Consider the following 17,779-nt stretch of genomic DNA (forward strand, 5'->3'; position numbering starts at 1 on the left):
ATGTAAGCATGCTAATGAATCTTGCCTGCAAATAAAGATTTTTTTATCAGTTAGATATGTAGATAAAAGACAAATAAGCTTACTGAGAGATTAATAATTTTTATTTCTAGATTTGTTGTCTGATTGAATTTAACCCTTCAAAGGATTTCTCTTTTTTGACTGAGGACAAACTCTGACTTTTTTTACTGTGTACAGAAATATGTGGGATCTAAAGTTTGACGAGAGTTTCCCTGCTGTATAACTAACTCATCATTAGTCCTAAGACTCTGTTAAGTGGGTCAAGGGTGGTGGCACATGCCTGTAATCTCAATGACTTGGGAGTCTGAAGCAGGAGGATCACAAGTTCCAGGCCAGCCTCAGCAACTTAGCAAGGCCCTAAGAAATTTAGTCAGACCCTGTCTCAAAATAAAAAGTTTAAAAAAAAAAATGGGCTGGGGATGTGGCTCAGTGGTTGAGCACCTCTGGATTTAATCCCTAGTACCAAAAAAAAAAAAAAAAAAAACAAAAAAAAGACTGCCTGCTTAGTGGCCAGGCAGGTGGCAGCTGGCTGATCAATGAGCCTTCACCTGGAGTATGTTAGGAGTCCTTCCACTTGATTGCCTTCAGTGAGTTTTATTACTATCTACCCCTTTCCCTTTTCTTCCCTGTTTTCAAATTTACTAAGGTTCTATCATGTTTCCTTACTTAATATTGAGTAATATTTTATCTTATTGGTGCTGTGTCATTTGTTTTACATTATTTTTCTTTAATTCCTATCTTTAATCCTTGAAACCATCTTATTTTTCTTTTCTTTTTTTAGAGATTTTTTAAAAATTGATACTATTTTTTAAAATACATGACAGCGGAATGCATTACAATTCTTATTACACATATAGAGCACAATATTTCATATCTTTGTATATATTGTTTTTTCTTTACCTAAAGGAATTTGTTAATAGAATATTGTACATTATTTTGATACTTTTAACATTTATCTTTATCTTTCTAATCTTAAACTCTTCTTAATGTCCCCCATATCTTTCATATTTTATTATTTCTGCTTGGCAGATTCATATATCTCCTTTAACTAAAATTACATTTATTTACATTTTAAAACGTTATTCTTGTCAAAGAACAAGAATTTTTAATTTCTTAGTCTTTTCTTAGCCTCTGCTTCACCTTTATTTTACTTAGATTTTTTTCTTACTCTGTTTGTTTATTATTTTATTTCATCATTTGTTTCTTCCAAGGCTGTCACCAAGTGTGGCAGTCAAGATGAGATTCACACCACAAGCAGGGACTCTTGAGGCCTTCATTTCTCTCAGATTGCTCATTCACCTCTCCCTATGGATCCTTCCTCCTTCCCAAAAGGTGAATCTAGAAATACTACTCCTGAACCACTTGGAATCTTGATGGAGAAATGCTTTTCTAACCAATAATTATATCTTGTGTCCAGATGGTACCCACAGAGTTACTTAAAGATACTGTTCAGTGGCTTCTCACAACATTCAGTCATCATTAAAAAAATAAATAAATAAAAGCCTGTCTAGTGAGGAACACAGGAGCCGTGCCTTTCCATTGTCCCTCTCCAGAGAAGGGAAATGGTCAGACTTCTGACACTGCTGATCCATGTGTTTCTTCTTTCATTAATTTGACCTGCTTTCCTCTGTGGCAGAATCATAGGAGAAATCTCCTAACGTGAAGGATGTGAACTGAACAAGGGAGACTCCAGGAGGGACTGGCCAATAGGAATATTTTAGATAAAGGTCTAGGATATTCTTTGCTCTTGATTCTTTGCCCTCCTTCATTGTGGCAAAACCCTTGTTGGGCAGCTAGGCTAATGAAGAATTCTTGATCATAAGTGGAAGAGAAGGCCGCTTTTCCTTTTGGAAGCAGCCTCTGGTCCTGATGGCACAGAGGGACTACTGCACCTGGTTTTCTTCAGTGCATCATTATCCCTCAAGGGAGAGGAGCTCCCTCTTGGGAGCCTTCAGGGTAATCACATCACCTTTCACGACTTCTTAGGCTCTACTCTTGGTTTCACTCAGTTCTTAGTAACAATTTGCCTGTAGAGTTTTTCTTATAGAATTTAGTGAGGTGGGAGCTCCACTCTTGTGATTGAGCTGTCTTCATTCCTCGTGGTCCCCACTTCCAACTCCTAATGGCCTCACGTAGTGGCATCTCCTCTCTCAGCTCCTTCCCTCTGCGTCTGTCTGTACAACCCACTTTCTTACTGGATCCTGCAATGAAGATTATCAGCATGTCAGCTGGCCTTCCATACTCTCTGACTTCAGCACATGATCTGTTTATTTTCATCTGTACCATCTGCTTCCCGTCCACCAGATGCCACCAAATCCCAGAGACCATAGCATTTTACCTAAACCCCTGTATCAATTTTGTGGAGCCTGCTTTTCAAATACAAACATGCATCTGAACAGAAGGCCCACTCTTTGGCATTCATCTGGGCCACAGATTTTTTTTTTAACCAAAAACAAAAAGAAATGGGCCATTTAAATTCCAAACTTCTGTAAAACATGGCCAGAATGATTTCAACAATGAAAATTTCTGTGGATTGGTACATTGGGTTGGCCCAGAAACATCTAGCAGGATATTATTTTTTTCTGTTTTATCTTTGAGACTAGTTTCTGCATTTGCAAATTCTGAATCTTTTACTAGCTCCCATGCCCTACATGCACACACACACACACACACACACACACACACATACACACACCAATATGCCTCTCTAGACAACTTTAAAACTTTTAGAAAGGGAAATTCGCTGCAATGTTCCTGTGGCGTATAAAACACTAGTTGTTTCATTAGTTCTAGAATTTTTTAGTAACTTTTGTAAACAATATAATTATGGTTCCCTGTAGCAAAGTTTATTTTAAAAAAATAAAACAACTTTCCCATAGTCAAGGTTTTTGCTAGTCATTTTTCCTCACCCATCTACCCCTAGGTCTTTCTCATAGTAGGTATTGGACATATTGAGGCCACTTATTAAATGAGAAAAGGCTAAAGGACTGGAGAAGAAAAAATATCTTGAGCCTTTAGAGATGATAATATATGTGTTTAAACTTAGAAAATATAAATTAGTCAATGGAATTTTGTTTTCCATGTATTTGCAAAGTCTCATGAGTCTGGTTCCACCATTTTGAGCCATGTTTAACAGAATTTTTGAGAATTTTGTGAGGTTTAAAAAATAAAGTTGCTTAAGCTTTGCAATTTAATTCATAATCTATCATACTGACTCTAATTGTTGGCTAAGGAACACATTGTATTTTAAGAACAAGCTATAACAGAGTTTCATCAGAGAATTAAGGACTTAGAGTAGCTTTTAGAAGCTTCACTGAGCTGCAGCTTCTCTGGCCACTTGTCACTGGAGTAGCTTGTTTTACTGTTTGCTGCCACCATGCAGTGTAGCACCAGAAATGCCAATTTCCCATCTAGCCTTTTATTGGAAGACTGTGAAGAAGCCTTTCTGAAAAACCCTGAAGGAAAACCACGGTTAATTTATCACCGTCTGGAGGACGGAAAAGTCAGTTCCGACTCTGTCCAGCGATTGATGGACCAAGTTTCTAACCTCAACCAGGCCAACAAAGCCAAGGTAAAAGTCACAGGGTTTCTTTTTCAGAAAATGCTTGGCAGAGGGAAGAGCCAGAGCAAAGGTCATGAGGTGGACGTGAGCCTGGAGTGTCTGAAGACAAGGAGGAAGCCAGCTAGGCCAGAGCAGAGTAAGGGGGCGGGGAGCAGGAGAGATGGCCCAGTTGATCCTCAAGAGTCCTGACCACCATTTTAAGAGATTGGTTTTGTTCCCTTGAAATAAGATGGGGAGCCACTGGAAGATTTTAAGAAGAAGAATATCAGGGCCTGATGCGATCCTGGACAAGTAATCTCTTTGGCCACTTTGTGGAAAATAGACAGTAGTTTGGAGCATAGTGGGCAGAGTCTGAGAGCTGTGGTACCATCCAGGTGAGAGGTGCTAGTGGCTCAGACCAGAGTGGTGTTAGAGAGGTGATGAGGCGGGCAAACCTGTGTGTACTTTGGGTTTTATCACACCACTGGTCACACTAAATCCCTTGTGTGACTTTAGACAAGTTTTTTTTTTTTTAAATGCCTTAGTTTCCTCATCTGTAAAATGAGGATAATAATAGTTTGTCCCTTATAATGTTATTGAGGATAAGTGAGGACAGATATGTTAAGGCCTAGAATACTTCCTGACACAGCACCACCACCTCTTCCTGCTGTTGCTGTGTTTGTTGTTACTGTGAACTTTTTTCTTTTTCTCAGTTCATTGATCACTCAGGAGATCCTGCAGAGGGAGTATATAAAACTTATATTTGTGTGGAAAAGATCATTAAACAGGTAAATATGCATCTCCTGTAAGATTTCACCTAAAATATTTTAAGACTGTTTTCCATAAAGTTGAGTTTTCCAGAGAAAACCACCTGTTTGTTCTTCTGAGAACAGTCCCCGAGGAAAGCACTGTTGTTTTGTTGGGAATACATCCTGTGGTGTGATCATGGCGTTACTTAGGACCAGATGCTCTTACCACTCATCGGTCTCACAGATGATTGACAGTTCATACCTGTTAAGTAGAAAACATATTACAAAAGTGCAAGTTAAAAGGTAGATACTTGAGATGGGCATGGTGGCACAAACCTGTAATCCCAGAGATTCGGGAGGCTGAAATAGGAAGATTGTAAGTTCGAAGTCAGCCTCAGTAACTTACTGAGACCCTGTCTCAAAATTTAAGAAATAAATAAATAAAAGGGCTGGGGATGTAGCTTAGTGGTAAAGCACCCTTTAGTTAGATCCCCAGTACCAAAAAAAATAAATAAAATAGGTGTTTGAAGTAAAATGTGCAATTTACTCAATAGAGAGGCTCCTTAGATTCTGTGTGCACTTTGGATTTTTACATATTAGAAAAGTCCTCAAATTTTCCCACCACATTATCCCTAACAGCCTGGAGAGGTTCAAGTATCCCTTAAGGAAGCTGAGAACATGGACCAGAGAGGTGTCTGGAGCTTAAGGTTTTCATGAAATTTCATGTATCATCTTAAAAATATGTCTGATAGTATACCTGTTTATTTTTAATATTAAAAATATTGTCAAAATTACTTATTAACAAAATACCAATAACTATATAATAAAAGATGCAAGTAAAATGAACACAAGAGGAAGATGTACCATGTTTAGTGTGTAGTTACCCATCCCTCTAGACATCTCTAGGGAACTAGAGTCTATTTGAGAAGTAAGGGGTTAGAATACCTTTTCTAATTAATTTGCATTACAGATATGAAAATTTATTATCAGAGAAAGAGTGAGCTCAAACCTATTTTGCATGATGTCATCTAATATAAAGATTGTCATTATAAATTTTTATATTTTCAACAATCTTGCAAATTTTAGGACAGATGAAAAAATGAATTGAGCAAAATGAACCTGGCCATATTTACTATCTTTAATGATTGAAGAACAATATGTTTTCAGTGATCTAATATAAAGATATGACAGCACAGATACTTGATATCAAAAAACTCCATCTAGGTAATTAAATTTGGGGGAGAGAGGTACTAGGTAATTAAATTTGGGGGAGAGAGGTACTCAGGGACACTCAACCACTGAGCCATATCCCCAGACCTATTTTGTATTTTATTTAGAGACAGGATCTCACTGAGTTGCTTAGTACCTCGCCTTTGCTGAGGCTGGCTTTGATCTCCCAATCCTCCTGCCTCAGCCTCCCAAGCCACTGAAATTACAGGTGTGCACTACCGCAGCTGGCAGTAATTAAATGTTTATGGCATATTTCTTAAGTGATAGCACAACCTTTAAAATTGTTCACTAGCAGATATAACCACAGATCCCATGTAGCATTTTTCAGAAAGCAAATTTCATCAGAGTCCAATATCCCTCTAGCTTTATTTTTAGGAAGAAGAGATCTTTGTGTTTGTTATTTTAATATTTTTATTTGTCTTCCTTATTTTTAAATTATCATTTATGGTTATAACTTTATGCTCGCAGGTATTATATTAAAGCCGTAAGTTTGGACATCCCTCCTCAGCAGCTTAAGACCACTTGGGGCCTGTGTGCTCACTCCTGCTGCAAGGTCTTTGCCTCTCATTCATTTTCTCCTTTTTTTCTGTGTGCTTGTTCCTTGTGTTCAGGATATACTGGGCTTTGAGAACACAGACCTGGAGACTAAGGATTTGGGAAGTGATGATTCCCTTCCAGAAGAAGATGATTTTGGGGATGTTCTGTGGGACATACATGATGAACAAGAGCAAATGGAAACCTTTCAGCAGGCTTCTAATTCAGCCCATGAGTTAGGATTTGAAAAAGTAAGCATTTGGAGTATTGTTCCAGCAAAGATTAGTCACCACTAAAAGGCTGTGTTATCATTGTATTTCATCTAAATATAATCAAGGTTTGTGATTGGTTAGTAGTCTGCCGTCATAGCGTGATTATGAAAGATGTGTGAGATTCAAGTAAACTTATAAGCACCAAGCAATTCTGGTTATATATTAGAATTTATGAATTCATGGTATCACCATCTACAACTCACCTGGGCTGGGTGTAGCATAGCTAGGAAACTTGATTAGAATAGTAAGGCTCTTCTTCCAATTTAAAGGAATGAGAGTATCAGACATTCAGAAAGCAGAGTGCAGTTGTTCATGCAATAGGTAGATCAGTCCTTTAGTGATCTAATCAGCATCCTAAATATCTAAAAAATTAATAGAATTTCATGTGTACAAACAAAGGTGTCTAAGTTAAAAAAATACTTAATATTTAAAATTAATGTTAGAATAATATGTTAAAGAATATGATGGAAGCTAATATTAACATCAGTATTTTTTATTATTTTTTATTTATATATGACAGTGGAATGCATTACAATTCTTATTACACATATAGAGCACAATTTTTCATATCTCTGGTTGTATACAAAGTATATTCACACCAATTCATGTCTTTATACAGTACTTTGGATAATAATGTCCATCACATTCCACCATCATTTCTAACCCCATGTCCCCTCCCTTCCCCTCCTACCCCTCTGCCCTATCTAGAGTTCGTCTATTCCTCCCATGCATCCCCTCCCTACCCCATGATGAATCAGCCTCCTTATATCAGAGAAAACATTCGGCATTTGTTTTAGGGAGGATTGGCTAACTTCACTTAGCATTATCTTCTTTAAATTTGTACTATCTGTATTTATGTCCTGTTCCATCATTTCCTAACTGGAATTTATTTGGTCAATCACCTGACCGCACTAGACATGATTTGTCTGTACAATGAGAATAACTACTAGTATCTACTTCATTGGGCAGTTGTAAAGTTATTAAGCCAGATGATGCCCATAAAGCACTTAGCATAATACCAGGCATAAGACAAATGTTAAATTAGTATTTTATAAGACAGGTACTGCTGTTGTTAATTATATACGAACTGAGGTTCTGATTATGGTTTGACCAAGAGTGCACAGGGAGTAGATTGCAGATCTGGGATTTGAACCTGGGTCTTCTGGCTCCAAATCCTTTGTTTTTTCTTCTACAACAAGGGATCTTAACTTGAGAACCATGGCTCTATAATTGAGCTTTCTGTGGAACCTTAGCTAAGTGGTTAGGATTTATGAGATAGTAAATCTATGAAGTCCTTCCTTTCTTCCTTCCTTCAGATGCATCATTACTAGCAGAATTATTTGATTCAATGTATTCTATATCTAGATAGACAAGCAGAAAAATTAATTGTAAAGCTATTCCAAGTAATCCTTTCTTGTAGTTCCTAGAGAAACTTTGTAGCCTAAAGCCATATGCTCTTATTGCAGATTTTAAAAAATTTCATCAGCTATCATTTAGGCCACTTAATGAAAATCCAAACCCCAAGATAACTTTGGAAACTACCCAAGCACTTTGATAAGTACTGTAATAATTTGGTTTGCTGAGTGCATCCTTTAAGCTCTGTACCAGTTTTGAGTGTCTGAGACAAACTCAATTTCAGAAAGCTCTGCAGCATCCTACGCTAACCTGATTCCCTGGGGCAAATTAGGAGACCCAAAAAGGCCCCAGAATAAACCTGCTCTTGTATAGAGCTATTCTCACCAGTCCCTGGAAACTAAGAAAGTCTCCAGCGCATTGCTGGTGCCAACTATTTAAGATAAGGGATAGTCATCCTGTAAAGCAGGTGTTGATTTTTATGATGAAGAGATCCAACATGCCTGCCTGACGGGCCTTCAAGGCCTTCTGTGGCACCTTGTATGGTTCAGGGATCCAGTGTGACAGAGTGACCTCCCTGCAGTGTTCTGCAAAGCATCTGAATTGCAAAACCCACATGGATTGAAATGTTTTTTGTTTGTTTGTTTGTTTGTTTGTTTTTGTCCTTCACTCATCAATTGACAGCAACATTATGGGAGGAGAAATTGGGGCCCATTCTTAGTTTGCTACTTTAAGTGTATTTTGGGAATAAAAATAAGCCATTGTGAGGGTGCCTCAACTGACAGTGGAGTTTTCTGATGCAGCTTGTTCCAGTATTTTCATTGATAATCAGAAGTTGACTAGAATTCTCAGAGGCATGCACTTCCTCACAATTTAAATTCATTATTGTTTCTAGTATTATCAACGCCTCAATGATCTGGTGGCAGCACCAGCCCCGATTCCACCCCTTCTGGTGTCTGGAGGACCAGGTTCTGGAAAGTCCCTTCTTTTATCAAAGTGGTATGATACGGTCCAGTTAAATCGTACTTATCCTCATCACTTGAATTACGGAGGTCCTTCAACAGAACGCACTGCATGTCTTGCCTTGCTGCATGGCCAATACTAACCACTAACAAAGCACAGAGGAGTGAAATGATAGCTTTATGCAGTGTAGAGAATTTGGATGTCAGAGAGAAAATACAGAAGGAAAAACAAGTAGGAAGTGTGAGCATTCGTGATTATGAACACAAATTACATTGGTGAGAGATAAAGAAGTACAGGAGTAAGGTGTGTCAGTATGGCGGGGAACTAGGTAAATTAAAGAGGGATGCATCTTTATTTTTCAGTTATTGACTTCATCTTAAAAGTTCCACAGGACTTGAAAATATTTGAGTGAAGACTAAGACTATAGCCAGGTGCAGTGGGTCATGCCAGTAATTCTAGCAGCTCAGAAGGCTAATGCAAGAGGATCTCAAGTTCAAGACCAGCTTTGGCAACTTAGCAAGGCCCTGTACAACTAGGTGAAACCCCATCACAAAATTTCTTTAAAAAGGGCTGGAAATGGAGCTCAGTGGTAAAGTACCCCTGGGATAAATCTCCAGTCTTTTGAAGATAGATTATTAAAAGCAAGATGAATTCTAAAAAGCATCAAAACTAAGGATAATCTTTACTGTGAATGCAGTTTAGTCTTCAAATTATAGACGAAGGTTCATATAAACTAATAAGCTTCTAAATTTCATTGTATTATTTTTAAACAAGTATTAAGAATATTTTCTTTTATGCATAATTATTATTTATATTGAAGAGTTAGCATATGGTTGATTCTTGTTTATTGCTCTATTATTTAAAGTTATCTTTGAAATATAGTATTTTTGTACAGAATAAATTTTCCTCAAATAGCATATTTCAAATTAAAAAATGTTACTTTTCTAACTTCAAATTAAACTATTTTAATGCTTCCTTTACTAATACCTTAACCTCTAATGTAAATATCAATTTGTGACTAAAATTAACCAATAATTTTTTCAAGTATATTTAAAATTTTGTAAAAATGAGGTAAAATCAGAATGCTATGTATTTATGTACAATTGACTAACTATGCGATTGCTGATAGTCATCATTTACTGTCTAGTTTGCTGTGAATTCTTCTTTTGTTGAAGCAGAGGCACTGGTCAGTTTTTTAACAGTCCTGTTTTTCTTTCAGGATTCAGTTGCAGCAGAAGAATTCCCCGAACACACTGATCCTTTCTCATTTTGTGGGGAGGCCCATGTCCACCAGTTCAGAGTCCTCTTTGATCGTTAAACGCCTGACGCTAAAGGTATAGCGTGCCACCTTTGGAATTCTCAGAATATTATTTAGATTCAGAAATCGTCAGGACTAAGGAGATGATGATGAATAACTTTTTAGCATTACAATATGAGCATTCCTAATCTGAAATCTGAAACACCAAAATTGGACACTTTTTGAGCACCAACATGACACCGTCAATGGAAAATTCCAAACCTGACCTCATGTGACCAATGGTCACAGTCACAAAACAGATGCACTAAAAATTTGTACAGAACCCCCTTCGGGCTGTGTGTAGAAAGTGTATATAAAACAGAAACACATTTGTCTTTAGACATGGGTCCCATTCCTAAGATATGTAAATGTCACTGTGCCTATGTAAATGTTCCAAAATCTGAAAAAAACTGAAATCTGAAGCACTTCTGATACCAAGTACTTCTGATAAGGGATAGGCAACCTGGAGCCAGTTTTGGTTTTGTCCAAGGTTAAAAATAGTATTTAATCAGGTCTTCTTGGTGACTCAGTTGTGATATGAAAAGTAGGCACAGGAACATTTCCACCAGCTGCGATCGGTGTAAACACCTTGTTTGTACCTGTCTTCGCCCTGTAGTTGATGCAGCACTCTTGGTCTGTGTCAGCACTAACTTTGGATCCCGCTAAGCTCCTGGAAGAATTTCCACGTTGGCTAGAGAAACTCTCCGCTCGTCATCAGGGCAGCATCATCATCGTTATTGATTCCATAGATCAAGTTCAGGTACTGTTTTCACTTTGTTACCTAGTTATATGAGCTTAAAGACAAAAATACCAGTGATGGCTCGAGCCAGTGTTTAAATTCTGTGTTTGTGATATGAAAATAATGCTGTTCCTTTTATTCCTGCTTCATTTCTAGGAAGAAAGCACTTGAATTTAAAAATAAATAAATAAAAGTATGAGTGCCAATAGACACTACTATCTTATTGGGAAGGACCAACTGAATTTAAATAATTAGCAAAAACTGTTTGTTTTACCATATTTTCAGGGCCTTGACATTTTCTTAAGTGTCCAAAATTCAGATCAGTGATAATAGTATTCTGCCACTTGTTCTTTAAAAAAATCTTAAATCATCCAAATATAAGACTTTTGTCCTTAATCATAAGAGAAATTTAATGAGAATTTCACTATATTGGGGAGTTATTGGATTGTTTGAAATATCTTGGTTAATAGATTGAATCTTGTTTTTGTATTTTTAAGCAAGTTGAGAAACACATGAAATGGCTGATAGACCCGCTGCCAGTGAACGTAAGAGTCATAGTTTCCGTGAACGTGGAAACTTGCCCTGCAGCATGGAGGTATGATGCTATCTTTAGTTTTTCAGATTACATGAAATGTTTTAAGGGCAAACAAGGAATGATTTTTAATATGTATTTGTGTTTTTCATGATTTTTATGTAAATAGCAGGATGAGTTCAGGAAAAAGACAAAGATCCTATTTATAGGGTTTGGAGGGAGGTGAGATTTGGGATGTAAAGGGAAAGGAGAAAACTTGGTGACTCTAAATTTCGTATTCAAGAAATTAAACAGCTGAACCTGGTGGTTCAATTATAATCCCAATGACTCCGGAGGCTGAGTCAGGAGGTGTTTAAGGCCAGCCTCAGCAATTTAGAGAGACACTGTCTCAAAAATCAAAAAGGGCTGAGGATGTAGCTCAGTTGTATGGTACACCTGGGTTTAATCCCCAGTACTGCACACACACATACACACATACACACACACAAGCACGCATATCAATTGATGGTGATTTTATGAACTAAAACAGAAAACACAAAGTACAGGCAAGTTTGTGGGGGAAAAGCATTGAATTCAGTTTTTAGACACAGCTAGTTTGAGTTACCACTTGTAGATCCAAGTAATGATGTCTAGTAGGCAGTTTAATTTATGGGAAAGGAAAAATGGGCAGCATACCAGCAATAGTAGTCTAGACTCCTGTTATCTGGAAATGCAAGCTGGCTTTAGCAGCCCTAAAAAATAAAAAATAAAAAACAAATGACACAGAAATTGAATTTTGTGGAGTAGTGTTTCTCAACCTATTTTCCCCCCTAAGAAATCTCATAGAAATTTTTTTTCTAATCTCTGCTCCCTAAGAAAATACTGTGTATTACACATACACTATCTGTTTTTATATATAAGCAGATATGTATATGTATTTGTGCTTTGTACAAAACAATGAGATTTTTCTCACACCCAAAAAACAATTTTTGCTATCATATTGAAAATGAATATTGTAGCAGTTAAATTCCAGTCACTTTATAAGTACTTGTGGACAAAGACTGTGTCTTGTACTGCTCCCATAAGTACCAATGCCTCTGCTTAGTTTTACCAAAGGTACAGAACATAGAACTAGAGATGTTTTACCACTTAGTTGTCTAATATATATACTATTTATAGCATTCTGTGGTGATTAATTGCTGTAATGATATACATGTTAGAATAAATCAAAGTGATAGTTTTCCTTGATGTGATTAACAGAGATTAACTTCACTTATTTTATAAAAGCAGAATAAAAAAATCAATTTCCTTCATGGTTTTTAATTGTGCTGTGGATAGATTACTGTTCTTGTTGAATGATTTGAATTTTACTTTTCTTCAAACCAAAGGTTGTGGCCTACACTTCATCTTGATCCTTTAAATCCAAAAGATGCAAAATCTATTATAATTGCAGAATGCCACTCTGTAGACATTAAACTGAGCAAAGAGCAGGTATGTATTTTTAATTTTGATACTGTTTTCACTCTGTGTCAGCCTTCCTATAAAATATCTTATATGAGACTTAAAATTCAATATGGGGGGCTGGGGATGTGGCTCAAGCGGTAGCGTGCTCACCTGGCATGCACAGGGCGCTGGGTTCCATCCTCAGCACCACATAAAAATAAAAAAATAAAGATGTTGTGTCCACCACAGTGGTACAGCACTTGCCTAGAAGTGTGAGACCCTGGATTTGATCCTCAGCACCACATAAAAATAAATAAATAAAACAAAAGATATTGTGTCCATCTACAACTAAGAAGAAAAATTTAGAAAAAAAATTCAATATTGGGCTCACTGTTATAGAGAATTGAAATCTAGTAATTACTTTGGTAAATGCACTGATTCTTTAGTGACAGAGAAGAAGTGATGAAAAGATTCTGGTCTTAAGGAGTACTGTATAATATTAAGCAAGTATTTGAAAAGCAAAAACATGTTTTCACATTGGCTGCATCCTGACCATAGCCAGGGATCTTCTGCTGCCTGCAGTGATGTCCCCAAGGAGATGGCAGAAAAGTGCTATTTCTGCTGGGATACCTGCTCAGTAGTGATGACCGATGAATTCCAGGGTGATTATTGTATTTTTGTTTTGTTTTTTTGGGGAAACTGGTGCAGGAGAAGAAACTAGAACGACATTGTCGTTCTGCTACAACTTGCAATGCCCTTTACATCACCCTTTTTGGCAAAATGATGGCACGGTAAGTGGTGGCCGTGTCCCAGTCTGTGTGTTTTGTGTTTGCTGCAGAGCATTTCCTCACCCTGTGAACTGATGGCTGCTCCTTAAACAATTTCCTGGGCCAGATTTCTGCTTATTCTAATGGTGACACTAACACTCTGTGACAATGTGGCTGACTGCTAAAGATTGAGTAGCCTGTGAATTATCAGAACTCAATGATAGATTTATCTAATTTTTATCATCCTAACCCTTTCCCCACTGGGTTTTAAAAATGAGGCCCTCTTCACCCTCATTTAGAGCCATCAGTGCTCTGTGCCACCTGCAGAGGCCCCTAGCTTTGGGAAAGTGGCACAGACATCTGAGGTATAAGAATTGTTTCAGGTTTCCTGGAATATTAGGAGGTCAGTATGCAGGCAGGAATTTTTATTGTCTTGGTTCTCAAATCCTGATAAACATGTTGTCATACAGTAGTTCTTCTGTTCTAGTGTCTATTAGGAATCTAGCTGTAGGTAACCATTACAACATTTTACTACTTTTGTTTCTTCTTCAGGATAGCCTCTACCTTGTCTGTCCTCAGCCAGAGATTTTTTTAAAAAATAACTTTTTTGGCATTCATCACAATATATCATAATTCTAGTACAACTCTTATTTTCAAACACTGAATCTAGTACTCTTGTCTCTTAATTCCACATTCTCATCTTAAGCACCAAATTTGAATGAAAAAAAAAAATCTTCTGAAGCTTTAAATCTTGCATGACATTTCCACCGTCCTTCCCATGGTTCAAGTACAGCAGGAAATCTGCTTCCATGAACATCAGCAGTACAGTGAGTGCAGTTCAGAGTATAAGTCTTCTCACACAGATCTCATGGTATTTATTAGAATATACTTCAATAGGAACTAGGGACCATGTTTTTCTTTCCTTCATACATCTTCCTTTCTGAAAAAGAATTATTGGTATTTTAAAACAAACCCCTCTCTTTACTGATTTTCCTCAGTTTATTAGCCTGATGTCTTAAAAATTCTGGATCTACATAAATTTCATTTGCATGGCTAACTTACTAACAGTACTTTTGGTTCCTTCCCTGCATCTTGTATGTAGGTAGCTCCTGGACAATAAGAATCTGTCTTATTCAGTTTTATATTGCACAGCGCATAGAAATTTCTTGAAATGTAGGGAGTCTCAACCTATGTCTACTGGACTGAATTAAGTGGTATGCTGAAATAAACTTGGTGATTCTAGTAGCTTCATAAAATTAGCATTTTCTGTATTGTATTTTATTCAGTTCCTCTTATCAGTTACAATACAAAAAAAAAAAAAGAGAGAGATCCCATTGTCTTCACCCCAGATTTTTCACAGATGTTGGCTGTCTGTAAGGAATAAAATCTCTTCTCCATTCCAACAGTGCTGGGAGAGCAGGTGGTGTAGATAAGATCCTTCATGAGTGTCTCCAGTGCCAGGACACTGTTTCATTGTACAGGCTGGTTCTGCGCTCCATCAAGGAGTCCATGACAGATGACACGGACAAAGAGCTAATGAGACAGGTAGAGTGTGGTCAGCTTGGAAAAAAGAAGGCTAGTTGGTCTTATTTATAATCGAACTGAAGTAGATAATTCTTTTCTAATTTGTACTTACATATGTTTGAAGCATATCCAGAAATGCTGGCAGCCATGCAGGCTTGCCGAAATTTCCATTTCCCCGATTATCTTTGGGGTTTCTCATCTTTTCACATTTATTTATTATCCTTCTTTCTTCTTATATGAATTTCCAGTTCCTGTACTTTACCAATGTTTTAGTTGTTTTTTTTTTTTTTTTTTTTTTTTGTCATTCTCTTATTGGTCTGTAGGAGTTCTAAATAAATGCTTTTTTCCTGTTAGTGTCTTTTGTCTTTCAACTTTAGGATGTTATTCATTGAAAGTTTTATTTTGATAAAATCAAATTTACCAACAGTTTCCATTATGGTTTATTTAGGCTTTTTGTATCTTTTTAAAAAAAATGCTTTGCTGTTATTAAAGCATGTGTGTGTGTGTAATTTCCTTGAAAAGGTTTTATAGTTCTTGTGTAAATCCTTATCTCATGTGGGTTTATTTTTGTTTATTTTTTAATCTTTTGTCATAGAGATGGCTAACTAGTACATCTTTTCTGCTGATTTGGAATACTCCCTGACAAAAATCAAGCTCATGTATGAATGTCAATCTGTTTCTAGGCTCTTCTGGGCCATATTTGCCTATTCTTTGCCGTTATGGCACTGTCTTAATTATTAGAACTTTAAGCTTTGATACTTAGTTGGGTAAATCCCCTTTTGTTATTCTTCTTTACAATGGTCTTAGCTAATTTGCTGTTATATATTTTTAGAATTGACTCCATGGAAACTCATTTTGAGATGTTAACTAGAATGGCATTGAATGTAGAGACTACCTTGGGGAATATGATTATAAAAGTCTTCCCTTGCATGGAAAGATGACTCTCCATTATTTAGTCATCTTCTTTAATGCCTTTCAATGTTTTATCTTCCTCTGCATAAAGATCCTACAAATCTATTAAGATTTGTTTATAAATACTTTATAATTAAAATAGTATTTTACTGTTTGTTAATACATTCAATTTTGATTTTTTGGAAATTTATTTTATATCTAACCACCTTGCTGAGCTCTTATAATTCAAACCTGGATCCATTTTTGTGTGTGTGAATTTCCCAGCCTGGTGGCTCCTGGGGTTTTGACTTCTCATTTTACCATTGAGCTTCCTTGTATTCTTTCCATGTCTCATATTTTCCTCTTGTACCCTTTCACACAGAGAGTAGGTCCTAGAATTGAAAGGCATTCTAGTTCCCATTCCTTGTCACACCCCAGGGTGGTGTGACCCCCAAGCTCTAAGTCACTGAGACTGCTGCTTCTGTCTCCCCTTCCTCCAGGGCAGCATCTCAGCACCTGCCCTTCTGATTTGGTTTCCTATTATATATTGTCTGATGTTCATAGGCATTTGTAGGAGCAGGGTTATTTTTCCTGCTGTCTTCTCAAATTAGAATTCTGTCATTAGTTTTAATAATCTATTTCATGCACTTCCAGTTTTCACTGACTTTTTTCTATATATGTGTGATCTTTGGATGCCAGATTTTATACACCTTTATATACATATATTACCCTGTCCTTAATTAATGCCTTTTGGGCAGCATGTTTTATTGTAAGAACTCTGCTTCTTGATTTATTAAATCATTTGTAAGTATGGGTGAAATGTTAATAAGCTTAGAGGAATTAGAGAAAATATGACTGTTAGTTACTTATAAAGTGATTATTGTTTGTTTTTCTATCTAGATTCTCTGCCTTGTCAATGTTAGTCACAATGGCGTGAGTGAATCAGAATTGATGGAACTCTATCCTGAGATGTCCTGGGCTGTCTTGACCTCCGTTATTCACAGTTTACACAAAATGTGTTTGTTGACATATGGTTGTGGCTTGCTCAGGTTTCAACATCTCCAAGTAAGTGTTATTTCAAACATCTTTTAATAGTATTTTTTTACACACAGATGTCAATATGTCGCTCTATTTTATATTATACTGGGTTAGTTTGATGTTTCAGTTATAAAATAAAATTATTTTTTACAATAACTTTAGGTTAAAAATTATCTAATATTATGAGGCAACTCATATTTTGAAGGGTCATATCTCAAGATGCATTAATTTCTAGAGATTCACTGTACAATATTGTCCATAAAGTTAATGACACTGTATTATATACTTAAAATTTATTAAGAAGATAGATCTCATGTTAAGTGTTTTTACCATGATAAAAATAAAAATTTTTAAACTAGAAAGAAAGAAAACAAGTCACAAAAGACCAAAAATCAAAACAAAACAAAAAGGAGGTTTCTTTCTGGAAATGAAAAAAGGTTTGTTTTTTTTTTTTTCAATTTTGTATTTTGTTGAATTGCTGGTATGGTTATATATGCGTCACGAGCTGGGGCTTGGAGTCAGACTCCCTTCCTAACCCAGCTCTTCAAGGCTTAGTGGCTGTCTGACTCTGGGCAAATCCTAAGCCCTTGGGAGACTTCCACTTTATCACAGAGTTATAAGGAGAAGTAGATGGTCCTTGGTCCTTGTGAGGTGGTAGATTTGATGTCTAGCACATCATAGTAAATCTTTAGGAACTATGGATTCATATTCTTATCAATATGCAGCGCCACGCCTGATTTGTATATGTGTGCAAATGCAAATGAAGTCTTTCTTCTGAGTGTACTATATTTATAGATGTGAAATGTTTGTAATTTCAGAGCCTTTCTCCTTTATTATGTATCCCTTGAATATAATTTAACTCTTTTTAGTAACTTTCTATCCACTTTTTTGGGATTTTTAAGATATTAA

The 17,779-nt window shown here is 36.5% G+C and overlaps 1 protein-coding gene across 1 annotated transcript in view; it reads left to right on the forward strand.

The window, feature by feature from the left end:
* Positions 1 to 17,779, forward strand: part of Nphp3 (nephrocystin 3) — a 37,321-nt gene that overhangs the window by 8,851 nt on the left and 10,691 nt on the right. The window contains exons 7-17 of the mRNA XM_046431649.2: positions 3,433 to 3,589; positions 4,273 to 4,347; positions 6,150 to 6,323; positions 8,593 to 8,696; positions 9,880 to 9,994; positions 10,574 to 10,717; positions 11,194 to 11,291; positions 12,596 to 12,698; positions 13,359 to 13,441; positions 14,824 to 14,962; positions 16,733 to 16,897. Of these exons, the coding sequence (XP_046287605.1) occupies positions 3,433 to 3,589; positions 4,273 to 4,347; positions 6,150 to 6,323; positions 8,593 to 8,696; positions 9,880 to 9,994; positions 10,574 to 10,717; positions 11,194 to 11,291; positions 12,596 to 12,698; positions 13,359 to 13,441; positions 14,824 to 14,962; positions 16,733 to 16,897 (1,357 nt within the window). The remainder of the gene's footprint in view (positions 1 to 3,432; positions 3,590 to 4,272; positions 4,348 to 6,149; positions 6,324 to 8,592; positions 8,697 to 9,879; positions 9,995 to 10,573; positions 10,718 to 11,193; positions 11,292 to 12,595; positions 12,699 to 13,358; positions 13,442 to 14,823; positions 14,963 to 16,732; positions 16,898 to 17,779) is intronic.

Source organism: Marmota monax, unplaced genomic scaffold (genome assembly GCF_021218885.2).
Source record: "Marmota monax isolate L192 unplaced genomic scaffold, Marmota_monax_Labrador192_F-V1.1 WCK01_AAM20220418_F8-fsc00022, whole genome shotgun sequence".
Lineage (NCBI taxonomy): Eukaryota > Metazoa > Chordata > Mammalia > Rodentia > Sciuridae > Marmota > Marmota monax.